General features: G+C 55.9%; 3 protein-coding genes across 4 annotated transcripts in view; 2 read left to right on the forward strand and 1 right to left on the reverse strand.

The window, feature by feature from the left end:
- Nucleotides 1-5860, forward strand: part of SP6 (Sp6 transcription factor) — an 11449-nt gene extending 5589 nt beyond the window's left edge. The window contains exon 2 of the mRNA XM_008570967.1: nt 2242-5860. Coding sequence (XP_008569189.1) covers nt 2300-3430 — 1131 coding nt within the window. The 5' untranslated portion in view covers nt 2242-2299 and the 3' untranslated portion in view covers nt 3431-5860. The remainder of the gene's footprint in view (nt 1-2241) is intronic.
- Nucleotides 5861-9157: 3297 nt separating this feature from the next.
- SCRN2 (secernin 2) lies at nt 9158-13157 on the forward strand. 2 transcript variants are annotated; one of them, XM_008570968.1, is made up of 8 exons: nt 9158-9285; nt 9682-9855; nt 10266-10447; nt 11169-11368; nt 11788-12003; nt 12123-12288; nt 12382-12562; nt 12828-13157. In XM_008570968.1, exons 2-8 carry the CDS (start codon nt 9682-9684, stop codon nt 12984-12986), a joined length of 1278 nt encoding a protein of 425 aa, XP_008569190.1. In that variant the 5' UTR covers nt 9158-9285; the 3' UTR covers nt 12987-13157. The 2 variants fall into 2 exon arrangements, with proteins under 2 accessions (XP_008569190.1, XP_008569191.1); XM_008570969.1 differs by having other exon boundaries at nt 9217-9285; nt 11937-12003; nt 12461-12562.
- Nucleotides 13158-13687: 530 nt separating this feature from the next.
- On the reverse strand, nt 13688-19223 carry LRRC46 (leucine rich repeat containing 46). Its single transcript, XM_008570970.1, has 8 exons — nt 18917-19223; nt 18711-18816; nt 16380-16488; nt 15534-15580; nt 15156-15265; nt 14887-14956; nt 14408-14556; nt 13688-14125 (listed from the first exon to the last, which is right to left on the reverse strand). Exons 1-8 carry the CDS (start codon nt 18924-18926, stop codon nt 13755-13757), a joined length of 972 nt encoding a protein of 323 aa, XP_008569192.1. The 5' UTR covers nt 18927-19223; the 3' UTR covers nt 13688-13754.
- Between the last annotated feature and the right edge of the window lie 12 nt (nt 19224-19235).

Genomic DNA, 19235 nt, shown 5'->3' on the forward strand with positions numbered 1-19235 from the left:
CCTGGCTCCTGCCCGTCGCCGCTGCAGAGCCCATGAGCGCCCGTCGGTAGCGCAGCCGCCAGCCGCGCCCGGAGCCCGCGCGCAGCCTCCAGGTAGGACCCGGGCGGGGGTGGCCGGGGGTGCGCGCCCCGAGATCCTGCCCGGAAAACGCGCTCCGGACGCGCCGCCGCCTCCCCTGGCCCAGGGACGGGGTGACCCTACAGGATCTGAGCTTAGAGCCCCGACGGGGGAAAAACAGGGCGGACGGGAGAGACCGGAGGGACGGAGGAGGTTGCAAACTGGGGGAACTGGAGCGACTGGGACAACCGGAGGACTGGGACATTGAGAACCGGGAGTGTGGAAGTCCCGACCACCTGAGCGCCGGTGACCCGCGGAGGCCGCCGGCCGAGTGGGGCATCAGGGCGTCTCTCCCCGCCCTCCCGCGCTGGGGGAGCGGGAAGCCCGGGTGCGCGCCCCGCTCTCTTCTTTCCTGAAACCTTGGTGGCCGGCCATTGCATCCTAGGCCTGGGCTCTCGGGATCTCTGTCGGGAGGGGCCACTCTGGAGCCCGGGGCGTCCTTGCCTCCCCAGCCCCCAGCCCCTGGGGCAGTTGCCAGGCGCCAAAAGCTATTAGGGTCCCAGGCCCCACCGCTCCCGCCCTGCCCCTTCTGGCCTGTCCCGCCCCCGCCTGAGGCTCCGTTCCTGCCGCTTCACCCCGTTCCTTTCTTGTGGTGAGGCAGCAGGAGCCTGAGTAGGCGCCCCAGTCCTCCTTTCCCTCCCTCTCCCTAACTACCAGCGCCACCTCCCTGGTCCCAGAGGCAGAAGGTGGTAAGGTCAGCGGAGCCCCGCTTTGGGGAGGAAAAGACCCTGCCCTAAACCCCCCACCATCAGAGAAGGCCCAAGCAGGCAAACCCACACACCTGAGACACCAGGGGCCCCGTCCTTAGGGAGAGGGGGTGAGAAGAGGGGGACCTTCAAGTCACAGATATGTGGTCGAGAAAGGGGTGGGGGAGAGTGTCGTGATTTAGGGAAATAGTAACAGACAAGGAGTGGGGAGCCCTGGTTCACAGAGGAGCTACGAGGTACATATTTGTTGACTGAATGAACAGATGAAAATCCTTGTGCAAGTCACTGCTCCAAACTTAGCCTCATTTTCCTATTCTTTAAAATAACAGGGTTGGCCTGGAGCAGTGGTCCTCGACACTTGGCTGCATGTTAGAACCATGGGGGGTGGGGGGCTTCTAAAAATTATCTGTGCTTGGGATGCACCCCCTTATGTAATCTCTTTGGGCTATTCTTGCTCTTCGGTTCTGTAATTATGGCTTCTCTCCTTGCTCTCCTCTTCCCGCACTCTGACCCTGCATCCCTTAAGGGGGTGGCATCCATAGCTTCCTGTGCTTGACTGGCAAGCTCTTCTTTGGCTGACTACCTTCTCTGGGGAAGCCGACCACTCTCAGCTTTATAGCTGGGTCTCCTCTAGCTTGGAGAAAGGCATGGGTAGCAGCCAGAGTTGCCAGCACTGGTGTGGAAGTCCTCTGGAAACTGGCACTGCCGCTGCACTCCAGGGAGGTGAAATCCCTGCCCGAGAGAATGGTGTGAGAGCCAGGCGGAGGAGTAGGTTTGGGGGGGCCAAGGCAACCAGGCCGGGCAGGGAGCAGAGGGGAGTAGCGTGGAGAGGTGAAATGTTCTTCCTCACTGAATGTGCCTCGGCCATGGCACAGAGGCTCTTTCTCCAAGTACTCAGGACCTGCTTTGGGCTTTCTGGAGGGCAGGTCACTTGAAGCTTTGGGTTTCAGAAACAGACCACTACCCTTGCCCCATCTGTGTCCTGAGTTAAACCGGGGAAGCTGAGATGGGTCTGCATCCTACACTGGGGCTGGCAGTAGGTCTGCAGGGGAGAAATGCTCCTGCCCCTTGCTCTGGCCTGGACAGCTGGGGTGGGGATGGTTCTAGCACTGTAATGTAGATGTATCCTACTTACCAGTCTGGGACCAGCCCAACTCCAGGTATGAGCTAGGTCCTATGGGAGGAATCACCTAGAAGAAGGTAGACCATCATCATCCTCTGCCCTTGGTGGAGAACCTCACACTCTCAACCCTTTCTAGCACTCCCGAATTCTCTTAACTGATCTTTAGTCCCTACCCAGAGGTGCATCCCTCTTTTCCACCTGAGGGCCAGAGGAGCACTTTGCAGGCAGCAGATCTAGGCTGAAACAGAAAATGAGCTGGTTACTTTCCTTACTTCTTTTCTTTGCCTCCTGTAGGTCCTATCTGAGGTGCCCCTGACCGTCCCTGCCCCCCACCCCACCCCGGATCCCGGCAATGCTAACCGCTGTCTGCGGCTCTCTGGGCAGCCAGCACACGGACGCGCCTCACGCCTCCCCGCCGCGCCTCGACCTGCAGCCCCTCCAGACATACCAGGGCCACACGAGCCCGGAGGCCGGGGATTACCCCTCCCCGCTGCAGCCTGGAGAGCTGCAGAGCCTCCCGTTGGGCCCGGAGGTGGACTTCTCACAGGGCTATGAGCTGCCGGGGGCCTCCTCGCGGGTAACCTGCGAGGACCTGGAAAGCGACAGTCCATTGGCTCCAGGACCCTTTTCCAAGCTCCTGCAGCCGGACATGTCACACCATTACGAATCATGGTTCCGGCCCACTCATCCAGGCACGGAGGATGGCTCGTGGTGGGACCTTCATCCGGGCACCAGCTGGATGGACCTCCCCCACACTCAGGGCGCGCTGACCTCACCTGGCCACCCCGGGGCGCTTCAGGCTGGCTTGGGGGGCTACGTCGGAGACCACCAGCTTTGTGCCCCACCGCCCCACCCGCACCCGCACCCCCTCCTCCCGGCCGCCGGAGGGCAGCACCTCCTGGGGCCGCCCGACGGGGCTAAGGCCTTGGAAGCGGCAGCCCCGGAGTCCCAGGGGCTGGATTCCAGTCTGGACGGGGCGACCCGGCCCAAAGGTTCTCGACGGTCAGTGCCCCGCAGCTCAGGCCAGACCGTGTGTCGCTGCCCCAACTGCCTGGAAGCGGAGCGACTGGGGGCTCCGTGCGGGCCCGATGGGGGCAAGAAGAAGCATTTGCACAATTGCCACATCCCTGGCTGCGGGAAAGCCTACGCCAAGACGTCGCACCTGAAGGCGCACCTGCGCTGGCACAGCGGCGACCGTCCCTTCGTGTGCAACTGGCTCTTCTGCGGCAAGCGCTTCACGCGCTCCGACGAGCTGCAGCGCCACCTCCAGACCCACACGGGCACCAAGAAGTTCCCTTGTGCGGTCTGCAGCCGAGTCTTCATGCGCAGCGACCACCTGGCCAAGCACATGAAAACCCACGAGGGAGCCAAAGAGGAGGCTGCCGGCGCGGCCCCGGGCGAGGGCAAGGCCGGCGGTGCGGTGGAGCCCCCCGGGGGCAAAGGCAAACGGGAGGCCGAGGGCGGCTCGGCTCCCTCCAACTGAGCTCCTGGGCACCGCCTCCCTGCTGGTCTCCTGGGGGCATCGGAAGAGAGTCCCCGGGTCTGACGTCCTCGGGGCGGCTTGAGTAAGAGGGGAAGGTGGTTATTTATTGAGGGGGGGAAGAAAAGTGCGGGGACAGGGGACGGGGCGCTAGGGGGTTTTAGTCTCTGGGACTGGACGGGACGCGTTTGGCTGGGCCGGGAGGAGCCGTGCGTGCCCCCTCCATTCTCCCCTTCCTCACTATTTCACTCGCCCCTGGGCTGGGGGGTTGGGGTGGGACACCCCTACCGCGGCTGGGGTGGAGGGGACAGGCTGGAAGAAACAGCGTGTCCCCGGAGTGGAGAGGGCCGGTCCTGGGCGCTGCGGGTAGCTGTCCGGACACGTCCTTAGCGCCTGGGAACAGCGACATAAAAGCGCCTCCGGAGCCGCCCTTCGGCCCGGTCTCTTTCATCCCCCTTATAGTGCTTCTGCCCCGAGGGTTTCCGGAGGGAGAGCTGAGATGGGGTAGGGGAGGCTGAGGGTCCCCCTTGGCGGGGGGAGTGTCTCTATCTGGCTTAGAAGGTTGTTGCTGTAAAAATAGCTCCTTTGATGCACGTCCTTATTAACCCTTCCAGACCCAGTCTGATGGAGCCATGAAGGAAGAGGGGAAGAGGGCTGGAATCCCTGACAGCTTTCCAGCCAGAGCTGTGGGTGGAGGGCAGAGCTAGATGTGGGGGGTGGGAGGTGGAAGTCCCCTTCTAAAATGACAGGAAGGGAATTGGTGGGGGTATGGAAGGAATAACCCCTTCCCTGTCCAACTCTGATTCATTCAAACTTCAGCTCTTGGTCTTTATAGAAAATAAAGCTCAGTAGTCCACCCTCCGCACCTATTACCCTAGGTAGCTTTCCAAGGCAGCCAGCAGCCCCAGCTCTAGAGCTGACGCAGTTCCCTACCCTAGGTCCCCACCACTTGCTTTCCCCTCGGGGATGGAAGGAAGAGGGTTGCTTGGGTTGGTTGGGGATAGATTGGGGGTGTCCCAGCAGAGGGACCTCCAGCATTTCCCACTCAGAGTGGAGGACTCTGTGCCTGCCTGGCCATCTCCGGCTCACCGAGAAGCTAAGCCCCACTCTTTCTGTAGCTCAGCCCTCCCCTCGCCCCTGCCCCACGAGACCTGCTTCTGCTGTGGAAGGTGTGTGAGGAGGCCGCTTCCTCCCATCGCATCTCGCAGGGGAAACCCCCCTTCCATATGAAGGAGTTGTTCTCCCACTGGAAGGGGTTCGGCCTTCTGAGGTGACATCCAGAAAGCTGTCCCCATTCCCTTCTCTTTTACATGCTACAAATACATTTTGATTATGATCATGGGGTGGGGAATAGAGGGAGGGGAAAAGCCCAGCAGAGGCTGAGCCAGGCCGAAGGGAAAGGAACTGAATATGGGGAAGGGTCTGGCAGATCACAGGGCCCTGGAACTGGGGGACTTTCTCAGTCTTGAGGTAGAGGCCTGGAGATTCCCTCCGACCTCTCCTTCCCTTTGCTGCCCTTTCTCCACCCAGAGCCCTCTGTGGGGATTAGCTGTGTAATGATTTTTAAGTTATAAGCAAAGGGTATTTTATTTAATATTAGGGCATGAGTGTGAGCATGTTGTGTGTACCTATGCATGTGTGTGTGTGTCTGTGTGTTTCTCTACTGAGCCTGGGGTCTCTAGCTAAGGAGACCCCATCTTGTTCACCCCGTCCACGGTCCCGGGGCCTAGGCCCACAGCGTCTCTTCCAAACTTTGAGGAGCTAGAACCCAGTCCAAGGACCAGGAGCTATATGGGAAGTGGGGGCTGGGATCTGGGTGGGAATATATGTTTGTGTAGAAAGGGGCCCTCCTTGCAAGGGACAGGGTGACTTTCCCTGAGGGACTCAGGGCCTGGGGTAGTATAAGAAGTAATGTTCTTTCTTTATTCTCCCTCTATTCCATACCTCCTGTTAACCCTACCAGAGGTCCCCTTCCTTGCTGAGAGGATTGGGGGCAGGAGGAGAGTTAGCAGTGCCTGCAAGGTGCCTGGCTAGGCTGTGGGGGGGAGAGAAAGGAGGGCACCGTGGGTGTGGGATGCCTTTCTCCTCCACCCATCGAAACCAGCCACCTCCTCCTTGTGCCACCAAGACAGCCTTTTCCAGTGACCATTCTAAGGGGAACTCCCAAATGGGTGTTGGTGGGTGGGGGGAAATGGTGTTCCCCCCTACAGGGGCCCCAAGCCTTAAGGTATGTGGGTAGGGGCTTTGGATAGGTTTTCTTCTGCTCCCCTCTTTTATAGATCTAGGTTGCTTGGCTGCCTGCCCTTCTAGGCAGCCCCCCTAGAGGAAAAATGTAGGAATTTTTTTTTTCTTTAACTGCTGTGAACCCACTTTGGGGGGGAGGAGGAGGAAGAAACGGCCTGTTTTTTATGCAGCAATAAAGTCATCAACCACATCATTGCTTCATTTGTGTTCTAGCTCGCTTTCCTTTTTGACTCAGTGTCCCTCAGTAGTGAGGACCAGGTCTGGGCTGTGGGGTGGGGCAGACACTTCCCTTTGATCCTGCAGCCCCTGGCAGCTTCACCTCCATTTAGTTGGGTCAGAGCTGGGGTCTGATCCTGTCCTGGACATGGCTGGTGCAGAAGAAGGGAGGAGCTCCCTCTGGGTTGATAGCTGGGCTGTCCCTCCCGGTCTTCACTCACCCGTGGGAATGAGAAGTTTCTAGATATTTCCTTCCTCCTCCAAATACAAACCCCTCCTTTGCTAAGGACACTGCTCCCTCCCTTCCCAGACATAGCCAGCCTCTTGGCTCCCTCGTTGCACCCGCAGATGTGGCACTCTGGCAGGACAATGGGGGTGTGCATGTCACTAGGTCCCTCTGGCTGTGAGTGAAGTGGGGGTGACTGACAGTGATTTCTTCACCCAAGATGATTCCTATCAGGGACAAGGCGATGAAAGGCAGCCAAGATATCTGATGGGCTCCCGCCCAGCTGGAAAGTATGAGGGAAAGGCTCCTCCAGCAACTCCCAGCCAGAGACCTGCCACAGTTACACAACACGCCGTGCACAAACACAGCCTCACTGGACCCATCGCGCGGCCACCCTCAGAGATATGCACAAGTAGCCATCTGCACACATTTTCCCCAGCTGCCCAATGCCTGGCACACAGATGGTGCCTAATTCATGTCAAATGACTAAAAACCTCACGACTCCAGAACCCTAAAGCCAGGAAGGTTGACGGAGGATCAGTTTTTGGCTTCACAGGGGCAAGGGAAGACAACTGTGTTCTTTCACCTTTCCATCCTACTTTTTTTGCCAAAATTATTATTTTGCCCTAGTGGGATTCCTATTTCCTTCACTTTAACCCTAGCCTGATTTTTTCAGAGCCAAATCTGGTACTCAGGTTGGCCCATCCCATCACTTTTTGGGAAATTCTGAGGTCACAAAGTTGAAGGCCACCTTGGGATGGGGGAATCAGAATGATTTAGGGGTTACAGACCAGTTTGGGGGGTGGGCAGAGGTCATTATTTGTTTCCATCTGCTCCTGCATTTAGAAGCCTAGGAGGATGGGGGGAACATGCGTGTTTTCTTGTGATCTCATGCCTGCCCCTCCTGCAGGCACCGTCTTTTTTCATCTTCCTAGTTCTGGGGAAGTTAGACCCCAGCAGCCTGGTGAGTCCCCTCCTCCTCTTCCCCCCATGGCTGCCCCCAGGGACAGGAGGGCAGCTGTGGGGCCGGCTGGGCCTGTCTGGGCAGGGCTGGGGCCGCCCCTCCTCTCCGTGCAGCTCCTCCCACTGACCTGCATTCTTAGTGGGGGCCTTTGGTGGGGCTCTGATGCTTGCTTGCTTGATTGCTTGCAATGCTGCCTGGCTGGCCTGGCCCCCCTGATGGAGCCCAAGGCCACCTCTGACCCCGCAGATGTGGCACTCTGGCAGGACAATCTTAGAGGGGCCAGGAGGGAGTTAGGGAAATCAGAACATCTGGGTTGACTCTGAGCGACCTCTGAGCCACTGGGAAGTGGGAGTAAAATCCCTCTGGGGTGGGTGAATGAAATCCGGAATGGGAAAGTGACAGAAGAAGGAAGCATGAGAATTGCAGCCTGGGGGTGGGCGGGGGAGGTGCTGCGCTTGGCCTCGCTGAGTCTCTCCTCCAGCTTGTTCCCGCCCCACAGCGGGCAGCCGGGGAAGTGCAGGAGGTGAGCCGGCTTTCCCGCAGGCCACTCCGGGTGCCCATGTTTGTCAGCACACGACCTTGAGGTTTGCTTCTACAATGACATCCAATGACAACTACAACCCCTCCCTGACACTGCACCAGAAGCGGCCTTCACCTTCCCATTAATTCCAGTGTGCCCAACTGCCCAGCCTCCTAACAATGCAGGCATGAAAAGAACCTCAGGAACTAAACTCTGCAGAAAAACTGTTAGAACTAATAAACAATTACAGTAGAGTCACAGGATACAAAATCAATACACAAGAATCAGTAGTGTTTTTTACAATTCTTTTTTTTTTTTTCCCTTGGCAGCCGACTGGTATGGGGATCCGAACCACTGACCTTGGTGTTATAACACTGTGCTCTAACCAACTGAGCTAACCGGCCAGCCCTCAGTAGTGTTTTTTATACACTAACAACGTACTAACTAAAAGAGAAATCAAGAAAACAATCCCATTTATGATAGCTACCAAAATGTTTAATATTTAGGAATAAATTAGCCAAGGAAGTGAAACATCTGTACATTGAAAACAATAAGATATTGATGAAAGAAATGGAAGACACAAATAAATGAAAAGAGGGGACTGGCCAGTTGGTTCAGTTGGTTAGGGCTCAGCCTTGTAACACCAAAGTCAAGGGTTGCAATCCCCTTACTGGCCATCCACCAAACAAACGCAAAAAAACAAAACAAACAAATAAATGAAAAGATATTCCACGTTCATGGATTGGAAGAATTAGTCTTGCTAAAATGTCCAACTACACAAGTAATCTACAGATTCAATGCAATCCCTGGAAGTGGATAACCGGTGGCACCTTCCCACTCCCCTTCCTGGAGGGCTTTGCAGAGCAAAATGGTGTAAGATTAATTTGCTTAGATGCTGGTTATGGAAGTGGTTTATAGAGGAAATGAACTGGAAATCAGAACATCTGGGATCAGAATCCACCTCCACACCATTGTTGTACCCCTTGGCCAAGACTTCTCCTCTGTTGTCTCAGTTTCACTATATGTAAAGGCATCAAATCTTTGGACTGGAAATTTCTGAATTTCCTTTCAAAGCTATCTTCCTATGAGTTTGAGCACTACGGGGCAGAATAGGCCTTTTGGAGTCAGATAGGTTTTGTGCATATGTGCCTTTTTAAAAAATGCATTAACTTGAGTTATCTCTACACCTCCTGGCTTGCAACCACGCTTATGTATTTTCTTACCAGGGGCCCCAGCCTGGGATTGCGCCTTCGTGATTCAAACCAGAACTCAGGTAGCTAGGTTCTCCCTTAATCTCCAGGTGCCCAAGCAGTCCCTGCTCTCTGACAAAAGCCTTCCTTTTCACGCGGGCTCCTTTCCTCCCCGATCCCCGTTCGAGCTCCAGTTCCCCGCAATGACCCCCCTGGATGAGCCCGCAGATCCGTCCCAGCCTTTATCAGTCCTGAAAAGGGAGCACGGGCAGGGCAGGGAGCCAGGTGGGACTTGGAAGGCCGCTCTGCTCCGAGAAGCGGTACTAGCGCGCACTCTGGTGGAAAACGGCGGAACTGCAGGTGCTCTGTTCCGGCTCGGCCCCCGGGGCCAAAGGCCTTCTAGGTCACCTGGGAGCCTCCGCCCAATGGGACTGAGCAGACCTGAAGCAGAGGAGGTGGCGCCCGGGACCAAGGTGCGGATGTTAAAGGGAGAAGAGGGTGAGAAGAATCCAGTATTGGGGACTCGAGAAGGGGTGGACGGAAGAGGTGCGGGTCTCTGGGCATGCGCAGGAGCGTGGGACTCGGGAGAGGGGTGGCGTAGCGAGGGCGACGGTCCCACAGCTGCCCGGAAGGGCCGGGACTCCCAGTAGGGGCAGGACCCTCGGAGCGCGCAGGGTCTGCGCCCGTCTGCTGACTCCCGAGCCCGGAGCTTGGGGAGAGATGCGCCTCCGTCAGCGCACGCCGTGCAGCGAGTGTGCGCGCCGAGCGCCCCGGAGCCCGCAGGGGCTTCCCTGTCTGCACGTGTCGGGGGAGGCGGCTCCTTCGGACTGAGCCGTGGCCAGGACTGTGGGGAGGTGGCATGGGAGGGACACACTCATCTCCTCCTCTCTCCAGATGGCGTTGTCGAGCCCTGACGCCCCCTGTTCCTGCGACTGCTTTGTCTCCGTACCCCCAGCCTCCGCCATCCCAGCCGTGATCTTTGCCAAGAACTCGGACCGACCCCGGGACGAGGTGCAGGAGGTGGTGTTTGTGCCAGCAGGCACTCACACCCCTGGGAGCCGGCTTCAGGTGGGTTAGGCCTTATGGGGTTCTGGGAGGTGTGGTCGATCTAGGCTTCCTCTTTTAAAAAAAAAAAAAAATGATGACCGGTAACGGGATCGTAACCCTTGACTTGGTGTTGTCAGCACCACGCTCTCCCAGTGAGCCATGGGCCGGCCCCATCTAGGCTTCTTCTAAGACCTCCTTCCCCTGCTCCCCACACCTGGGAGGCTGCCACATATAGTGAAGAGAGCATGAGCTTCAGGTCTGCCAGTCTAGACCTCGAGCCTTTTCAGTCTCTGTCGACCTTAGTTTCCTCATCTGTAAAATGGGAACAAGGCCTTCCTCAAAAGCACGTGTAAGGTGATTGGCAAAGTGCCAGCATGTTGTAGGTGCTGCCCCCTTTCTAAGTGACTTCCTTTCTCTTCCCTTATCTCTAGTGCACCTACATTGAGGTGGAACAGGTGTCGGAGACACATGCTGTGATCCTGAGCCGCCCTTCTTGGCTGTGGGGAGCTGAGATGGGTGCCAACGAACATGGTGTCTGCATTGGCAACGAGGCCGTGTGGACTAAGGAGCCAGTTGGGGAGGGGGAAGCCCTACTGGGCATGGACCTCCTCAGGTGTGGACCCCGCCCTCCTCAACTCCACACCAGAAATCTAGGGGCTGAGTCTGGACCTGGCCTCATCCTCCCCTACCCCAGCCTAGTTCACAGGAGCTTCCTCTCTGCTGACCTTGCCCTCGTGCCCTCACGGGGGAGGCTGCCCTGCCCCTCCTCTCTACTGGCCCCATTTCCACAGTCTGATAACGATCCTTCAAATGTGGTCATCTTTGGGCCTCTCCTGGACCAGAAATAGGGCAGCAGTTAAAAAAATTTTTTTTCCAGGCCGGCCCGGTGGTGCACTGCTACAGTGTGCCACTTGGGAGTGCGGCAGCGCTCCCGCCGAGGGTTCGGATCCCACATACAGACCGGCCGCTCACTGGCTGAGCGAGGTGCAGGCACAACACTGAGGGTTGCGATCCGTTGCCGGTCACGAGAAAAGACAAAAAGGAAAAAAAAAATTTTTTCCAACAGTTGTAAATTTTTTTCAATTGAAATCATGTGTAGAATCCCAGTTTATAAAACAGATAAAAATGGAGCAGCTCTTATGGAAGAGAGGTTGGGGCACAGCTTGAAAACCACAGGCGTTATTGTATTTAATAAGATTAGTGCCAGTGGATTTGCTGTGTGACCTAGGCCTGTCACCAAACCTCTCTGGGCCCCTTCTGTCCACTAGAGCTTCTGCCAGCAGCTACTGATACCCCAATTCCCATTCTGTCCCCTGGACCTCTCTATTTGCCAGGCTGGCTTTAGAAAGGAGCAGCTCTGCCCGGGAGGCCTTACGTGTGATCACAGGCTTGCTGGAGCGCTATGGGCAGGGGGGCAGCTGTCGGGAGGACCCCTCACCATTCTGCTACCACAACACATTCCTGCTGGCTGACCGGGCCGAGGCGTGGGTGCTGGAGACGGCTGGGAAGCTGTGGGCTGCACAGAGGATCCAGGGTGAGGGCTCAGCACTGGGGTCCACCTCCCAGAGGTGTCCCTTTGCCAGCCCTTGGAGGTGGGAGAGATGATGGGGGCAGGGAGGGGCCAATCCAGGTGCAAACGTGTCGGATCATCCAGGGAGATGGGAAATGAGCCCATTCAGCAACTCTCCTTCCCTTCATTTGGTTAAGTCCTTATGCTTCCGCCTGCGGCTTCCTCTGGGAAGCTTCCTGGACTTGGCCACGCTTCCCCTTTATCTGCACGCGGGTCCTTCTCTTCATCGCTATCACCACAGTTGCAAGCATGCATTTATCTCTATGATTACTTTGTCCATCTCCCCCACCACACTGTAGGCTCCATGAGGGAGCCTATGTATGCTCTTCCCCATTGTGGTAGGTGCTTAATGATAAATGAGCAATTCCCCATCTCCTCCACAGAGGGGGCCCGAAACATCTCCAACCAGCTGAGCATTGGCACAGACATCTCGGCTCAACACGCGGAGCTTCAGGCCCATGCCCGGGCCCAGGGCTGGTGGAGCGGGCAGGGCCCTTTTGACTTTGCTCAGGTCTTCTCCCTGACCCAGCAGCCCGTGCGCATGGAGGCTGCCAAGGCCCGCTTCCAGGCTGGGCGGGAGCTGCTGCAGCAACAGCAAGGTCAGTGCGTGGTGGAGGGGTGGGGCTGGGAGGGCCACAGCTGTGCCAGCTGCTCTCCCACAGCCCTTCCACAGCTTCCCCCCTCTGTCCAGGGGCCCTCACCCTCTCCCGCTTGGCAGGAGCCATCACAGCAGAGGTGATGATGGGCATCCTCAGGAACAAGGAGAGTGGCATCTGTATGGACTCCGGAGGCTTCCGCACCACAGCCAGCATGGTGTCTATCCTGCCTCAGGATCCCACGCAGCCCTGTGTCCACTTCCTCACGGCCACACCGGACCCATCCAGGTGAGAATGGGCTGGCGGGTGGAGAGGCTGGGGAGGGTGTACTGGGCAGGGGAGATGTGATAAACCTCAGTCCATCCATCTGTGTCCCATTAGGTCAGTGTTCAAACCTTTCATCTTTGGGGTGGGGGTGGCCCAAGCCCCCCAGGTACTGTCCCCCACTTTTGGAGCACAGGACCCTGTTCGGACCCTGCCCCGATTCAAGACTCAGGTGGATCGCCGGCACTCCCTCTACCGTGGACACCAGGCGGCCCTGAGGCTGATGGAGAGTGAGCAGGTAACCCCCAGAGAACAGGGGGCTACCCTGGAGGGACTGCACACCTCCTTGACTCCCAACTAGGACTACGGACACATGAGGGGACCTGGGCATAGAGGAGGGACTCCAGAGCTAGGGAGAGGGGTCCCTCCCTGCAAAGCTAGCTGCTCAGGGGAGTGCCAGGTGGCCTTTCCATTCTCCCGCTTGTGCCAAATTTCTCACATTCCCCCCTTCACTTAGAGGGAAGCCTGTTCCAGGCAATCTCATCTCTGCCTTTCCTGGGCAGGATCTGGGACAGCAGCTCCAGCAGAAGCAGCAGGATCTGGAGCAGGAAGGCCTGGAGGCTGCTCAGAGACTGCTGGCTGGCAAGTGGACCCCAACCCCCCAGGAGCTGGGTGGCCTCTTCCAGGCCTTCGTGGAGAGGGAGAGCCAGGCCTATGCCTAAGTACTGCAGCTCCTCTTAGCCTCGGGCAGGGCACATGGGACCCCTAGGGGCCAACTGCCCTGAGCTAGGGTGGTGGGATCAGAGCAATCCCTTCACACCCCTCAGGCGTGTTTTGAGTGGCCAGCTCGGCCTTTGCCTTAATAAATGTGTTTTCTTTCCTTGTTCAGTGAACTTGATCCCAGGTCCAGTGGGGTGGGAGAGCCAAGTGAGGGCAAAGGGCAGCCCTGAGCCAGCTGCAGGGTCTGTGGTTGTTCAGGTAGGCAGCAAATTTTTTTTTTTTTTTTTTTTGGCAGCTGGCCAGGGATCCGAACCCTTGACCTTGGTGTTACGAAGCTGCACTGTAACCAACTGAGCTAGACAGAAAGGTTGTGGAGGGGCCTGTAGCACAGGGAGCCTCCCTACTGGTGCCTGAGTGTCTGCTTGAGGATTATGCTTGTGCAGCAGCTGGCTACCATGGGGGGGATTAGGACCCCAGGTTTTGGTCCTTGGCTTGGAGCTGGTATGGGCACTCCCGGGGGTGGCAGTGAGAGGTGCCCATCCTGAGATGGTATCAGGAGCCGGGGAGCCATCAGAGACTTATCCTTCAGTACCAGGCTGCTTGTTCAGGCTCTGGGTGCTCTGTCTCCCAGTGCTTTTACTGTTTGCTCCCCTGAGGTGCCCCGAGTAACATGAAAGGCATGTGCACGGCCTAGAGACACTTTATTGGAGATGAGTGAGGGGTCTGCGGAGGGGAGGCCCCTCCACTCCATCACCGAGACAGGCCGCACTTCATTTCTTGACTTTTTTGGTCATAGTTTTGGTTGTACTGGGAGCCCCAGCCACAGAGGGCTTAGGGGCTAAGGCTGCTTGGGCCCCCTTCTTTGCCTGGATGGAGTTTTGCTGGCCCCTGGGAACCAGCGTACATGGTTTCTTGGTGGGAGAGGAGGTCTGGGGTGAGGAGGCAGCCTCAGGGGGTGTCTCCTTCCGTTGCCCAGGAGTGATGGAAGGGCTGCTGTCCCCAGCCATGGGCACCCCAGGCAACAGGGGCAGGTCAGTGAGGGCGGGCTTTGTCTCCATCCTCAGAAGGTGCTCTGCGAGGGCCTCCTGCTGCCTGCGCTCCTTGTGCAACCTTCTGTCACACTCCAGCTCCTTGAGGAAGCCTGTGAGGGGCCAGTGCAGTAGAGGGTAGAGGTCAGATGGAGCCCCAGGCTCAGCAGGAGGGCCCCCGGGCTCAGGGAGAAGGTCCCTGGCTGATCCCTGCTCTCTGTAGTGTGGAGGAGCCTGGGGCTAGGGGTAGGGAGGGATGAGTCACCTACATGCCCAGGACTGATCTGGGCTTAGGGCCACCTCCCCAGACATCTCTGCCATCTTAGTTTCCCCCCATGCCCCACAGGACAGGGGTGGGCTCTGGAGAGGCTGCAAGCCTTGGAAAGCAGGGTCACCTCGCTCTGAGCAGAATGGGCCACTCAGCTCTGGGAACTCCTCGTCCTCATCGCCTGAGGCTTTATCCTCCTCGTCGGAGACCCAGCGCTCCAACACAGGCTGCTTGTCCAGGTCCAGGAGCAGTGGCAGGGCTTTAATCATCAGCTCCCTGCAGGGCAGAAAGAGCAGAGGCTACCCAGGAGGGCACCCTGGTGTGGAACCTGGGAGGACACAAAGACACACACCACAGCACCCACACCTGGAGGGGAGATGGCCCTGAGCTAGGAGATGGGGCCTGGGGTCACCCCCAGAGCTAAGGGCTGGCTCCTGTGGAGTGCTGGGGAGGAAGGGGAACAGGGGCTGACTTGAGCTATAGGGGGCAGGGGAGAAGGCGTGATGGATGGTGACCCCAGGCGTCCAGGCTGAGAGGGAGCCATGTGGAGTTCGCAGGTGGAACTTAGCCATCACCTCCTTTTTCCCACCCTCAGTCCCTCCTCACCTGTAGCCATCCTGTTTGGTGCAGCTGTTTCCAGTCAGGTTGAGGATGAGAAGGCTCTGGGGGAACTCATCTGCACACAGCAAAGTGGGGGATAATGGGGTTCTCATACCCATCTTCCAGGCCAAAGTCACTACCTCTCTGCACAGCCCCCGTACCTCCTGAGGCTGAAGTGGGTACATGGCGGGTAGTGGTTAATGCAAGTACAGGGAGACGGGGACAGAGGCCCCACATAGGACTTGTTCATTGAGTCAGGGCAAGGGCGTTCCTACCCAGCTTCAGTGTTTCTATCAAGTTCTCAGAAAGGTCCAGAAACTGGAGGCACGGGAGGTCAAGGAGGTTTTCCACCTGCCTGATTCGATTTCCTGCGAGGGACAGGAAGCTGTAGGAGAAGGATGGGGTGCAGAGACAGAGGTGAATCACAGAACAGCTAGAGGAGAGGAGGAGGACACCAGGCACCTGGGCCCCCTGGCCAGGCAGCTGGATGACAGGTGGGGACACATGGCCTTCTGGGGTGAGCAAAGCAGAGCTAGGCTTGCCGGGTCCTCGGCTGACAAGGAGCCAGGCTTGGAAGATCTGAACCATTTCTTGGGATGTTGCCAGGTTCCCCCCTTCCCCTCCACCCCTGCCTAAGCCCTGGCACCACATACCGCAAGGAGGGGATACAAGCCAGGTTCTCAATGCGCTGGATCTTATTCTGTAGGAAGAAACCAAGGTAGGAAAACCAAGCTGAGGTCAGCTGGGTGGGATCCCTTTAAGGGGTCAAAGCCCCAAGACCACATCTACTCTTGCGGCTGGAGACCTGGCACTTTGGATTGATCACTCCGCTCCTTGAACTGGTTGTTACCACCTTAGGAAAGATGACCTGCTTTCTCCAGGTGGATGGTTAAGGGTGTAAACTTGGGCTGGCTAAACTTGATTAATGTGTACTCTTCTGATCTCATAACCAGAGTGTCCTGGCAATCAGAGAAGGAAGCCAAGGGGCCACTAGGGAAATGGAAAAGGCCTTGGTGGTGGCTTGCATATGCAGAGGGAACAATGAGTGAAGTTTATGTGGGGAAAGTTTCAGGGAGCTGGGTGTATCAACTCGGGGAAGGCTGAAGATCAACGAACCACCAACACTAACAAACGGCCTTCAAGGAGCTGAAGGGTGTAGAGGAATCTTCATAGTCTCCTCTTCCTCTTCATCAAATCAAGAAATGGGCTCAAGCTATACATGAAAGATTTAGGGTAGACACTAAGAACTTCTAGACTAAGAGAAATATCTGACTAGTGAACAGTGATTCAAGAGCATGTTCAGGATTTCTTTGGGGGGATCAGGCTTTCAATTCAGGAGAATTCTTGATTTATCTGGGAATGGTTTAAATGAAGGTCTGTCTGCCTGAACACCAGGGAATGGCCAAGATCACCTGGTTGGCTCCTTCCAGATTAGACAGATGTGGACCACGGGTTGAGGGAATAGGAAGGGCAGGGGGGTGGAGAGGGCAAGAAGTTACCGCTTGCAGATAGAGACTGTGAAGATTCTTGAGGCCCTCTAAGTTTCTTATAGTGGTAATCCCCTCCCGGTCCAGGCGGACGGTCTCTAGTTCTGCAAGAGTGTGAAACCTGGGAGAACAGACAGCAGGGTGTTATCGTAGAGCACCACTTCTGTGGTCTCTTAGCAGGGAAGATGGGGGGAGGAGGAGGGAAGGTGTTTCCAAAGGGGGTAGGTGCCTGTGATTTTTTTTTTTTGTCTTTTTTCGTGACCGGCAACAGATCGCAACCCTCAGTGTCGCGCCCGTACCGGACCGGGACCAGCAACGGGATCGCAACCCTCGGTGTTGCACCCGCACCTTGCTCAGCCAGTGAGCGGCCGGTCTGTATGTGGGATCCGAACCCTCGGCGGGAGCGCCGCCGCACTCCCAAGCGGCGCACTGTAGCAGTGCGCCACCGGGCCAGCCCGATGCCTGTGATTTTGATCAGATGTCAGGAATAGCTTCTTGACTCATGAAGTGGTGTCTACATCATGAAACTGGCCTGACGTAGAGACCTGGATCTGTCAGTAGCACTGGGAAGGATCAGAGTGAGGGAGGAGTAGGGGCCCTCTAGGAAACTGGGTGATGGCAGCTCATGGTTCCTGGAGAGATTCAGAAGCAAGAGAAGCTTTCCTCAGGCCAGCTTGCATGGTGGAGGCAGGGATGGGGACAGAGATGAGACAATCTCTGCAGGAAGATCCTTCTTCACCTGCCTTTTGCATGGTCCCTGAAGGGACAATCACTTGTTCCATCCACCCATACATTAATTCTGCAACATTTACTGAGTGCCTACTAGAGACAAGTGACAGAGACCCTGCCCATCACTATTAGGGAAGCAGGCTAAACATCTATGACAAGTGGATGACAGAGGCAAGTACAGGGACTAAGGGAGTACATGGTCTGTGCACCAAGTCAAGAGTAGGTGTATCAGGGAATGCTTCCTGGAGGAGGTGACAGACGAGTAGGAGTTAGCTATGAAGATGGGAGGTGGGTGGGAGAAGGCATTTTAAGCAGAACAAATAGTATGTGCTAATCCAGCCTTTCTTGAACTTTAATGTGCTCATGATCCCTTGGGGGTCATTAAAATGTGATTCTGATTCAGTAGGTCTGGGTTGGGCTGAGATTCTTCATTTCTAACGAGCCCCTGGGTGATGCCAGTGCTGCTTCCCCCCACCCCCCACTGAGTATTCAGGTGCTAAAGTGTTAGAACATGGTATGAGAAATTGCACTCTTGTGGAGAATGGCTGGAAATAAGGCTGAAAAGATACCAGAGGTCAATTCATGCTAAGGCATTTAGATCTTATTCTGGAGGCAGTAGGGAGCCAAGGAAATTTCTATCAGGGGATGACTGATCAGATTTGTCTTTTTTTTATTTTTTTAATTTTTATTTTTTGTTCACTGGCCAGTACAGGGGTAAAATCAGCACCATGCTCTACCAAACAAGCTAACCAGCCAGACCCTAGGTTTGTCTTTTAAAAAGATTGCTTGGAGGGCCAGCCTGTGGCTCACTTGGGAGAGCGTGGTGTTGACAACACCAAGTCAAGGGTTAAGATCCCCTTACCGGTCATCTTTAAAATAAATAAATTAAAATAAATAAATAAATAAAAGGATTGCTCTGGCAATAGTATGAGGAGGTCAGACTGGGGGCAGAGAGACTACTTAGGAGTTTGTTGAGAGGTGATGACAGCCTTATCTAAGGCAGTTGAGTTAGAATGGTGAAAAGGAAATAGAATGGTTTTTAAGGAGGAAAAATCAACTGGACCTTGCTGTAGACTGATTGAATTGTGTCCCCCAAAGTTCATATATTAGAAGCTTAATTCCCACTGTGACAGTGTTCAGAGGGTGGGAAATCCTATTATGGTAATTGAAAGGTGGGGCCTTGGAGAGGTGATTAAATTGTAGGACCATGCCATAGTGAATGGGTTAATAATGGTGGTCAGAGTGTGGTTCTAAGGGCTTTAAAAAGAGAATGAATGAGGAGGTTAGTCTCTCTCTGCTCCACCATTTCTGCCATGTGAGACTCCTAGGTCACTGTCGCCACCACCAAGACCCTCAACAGATGTGTTACCTGCACTGTAGACTTCTCAGCCTCCGAAATTGTAAGCAATAAATTTAACTGTCTTACAAATTACCCAGTTCCATGTATTTTGTTATAAGCAACAGAAACGGACTAATACAGACATTACCACTGATTGGATGTGTGGAGTAAGTAAAGAAAGAAAAAGATGAGTTGGCATGTCAGTACATCTCAGGGAAATGGTCATCCTGTGAATTTCAACCTTCCAGCACCCCTTTCCTCCCCCGTGCACGCACATCTTCTCTGACAGATCCTCATCCTCAGGGAAGGTCAAGTTCCGCTTAGTGATAAGGGCTTCAGTAATGCAGACGCCCCCTTCCTCTGAACTCTGGGCAAGCTTACCTGTGAAAAGATGGTTGCAATTGTCACATTTCCTCATTTTTGGAGGTCAGATCCCACTGTTGTCCAACTGTCCTATCCACCATGACACCTCACTACTTACCGCCAGGCATTATCTAAAATAAAAGGCTGCTGGCCTGAGGCGGGAGGGGAACGAAGAAAGAGGAACCGGGCAGCTTGGCCGGTCGCTAGGGATGGCGGAACTAAGGATGTCAAGAAGAGAGACGCTTAGAGACGTGGGAGGCAAGGGAAAGGGGTTGATTCGGAGCAAACTGTTGACGGCGGGGCCGAAGACAAACTTAAATCCAGGTGGGGTTTGAGCGGTGTGTAGGGTCTTTGCTGGCAGCAAACGGGCGCTGTGGGCAGGAGCGGTTAGAAAAAAGCCGTTCCTAGGATTCTGGCGTCGTTGCTAGGAGACCGGA

This window comes from Galeopterus variegatus, unplaced genomic scaffold (assembly GCF_000696425.1).
Source record: "Galeopterus variegatus unplaced genomic scaffold, G_variegatus-3.0.2 Scaffold649, whole genome shotgun sequence".
In the NCBI taxonomy this organism is placed as follows: Eukaryota; Metazoa; Chordata; class Mammalia; order Dermoptera; family Cynocephalidae; genus Galeopterus; species Galeopterus variegatus.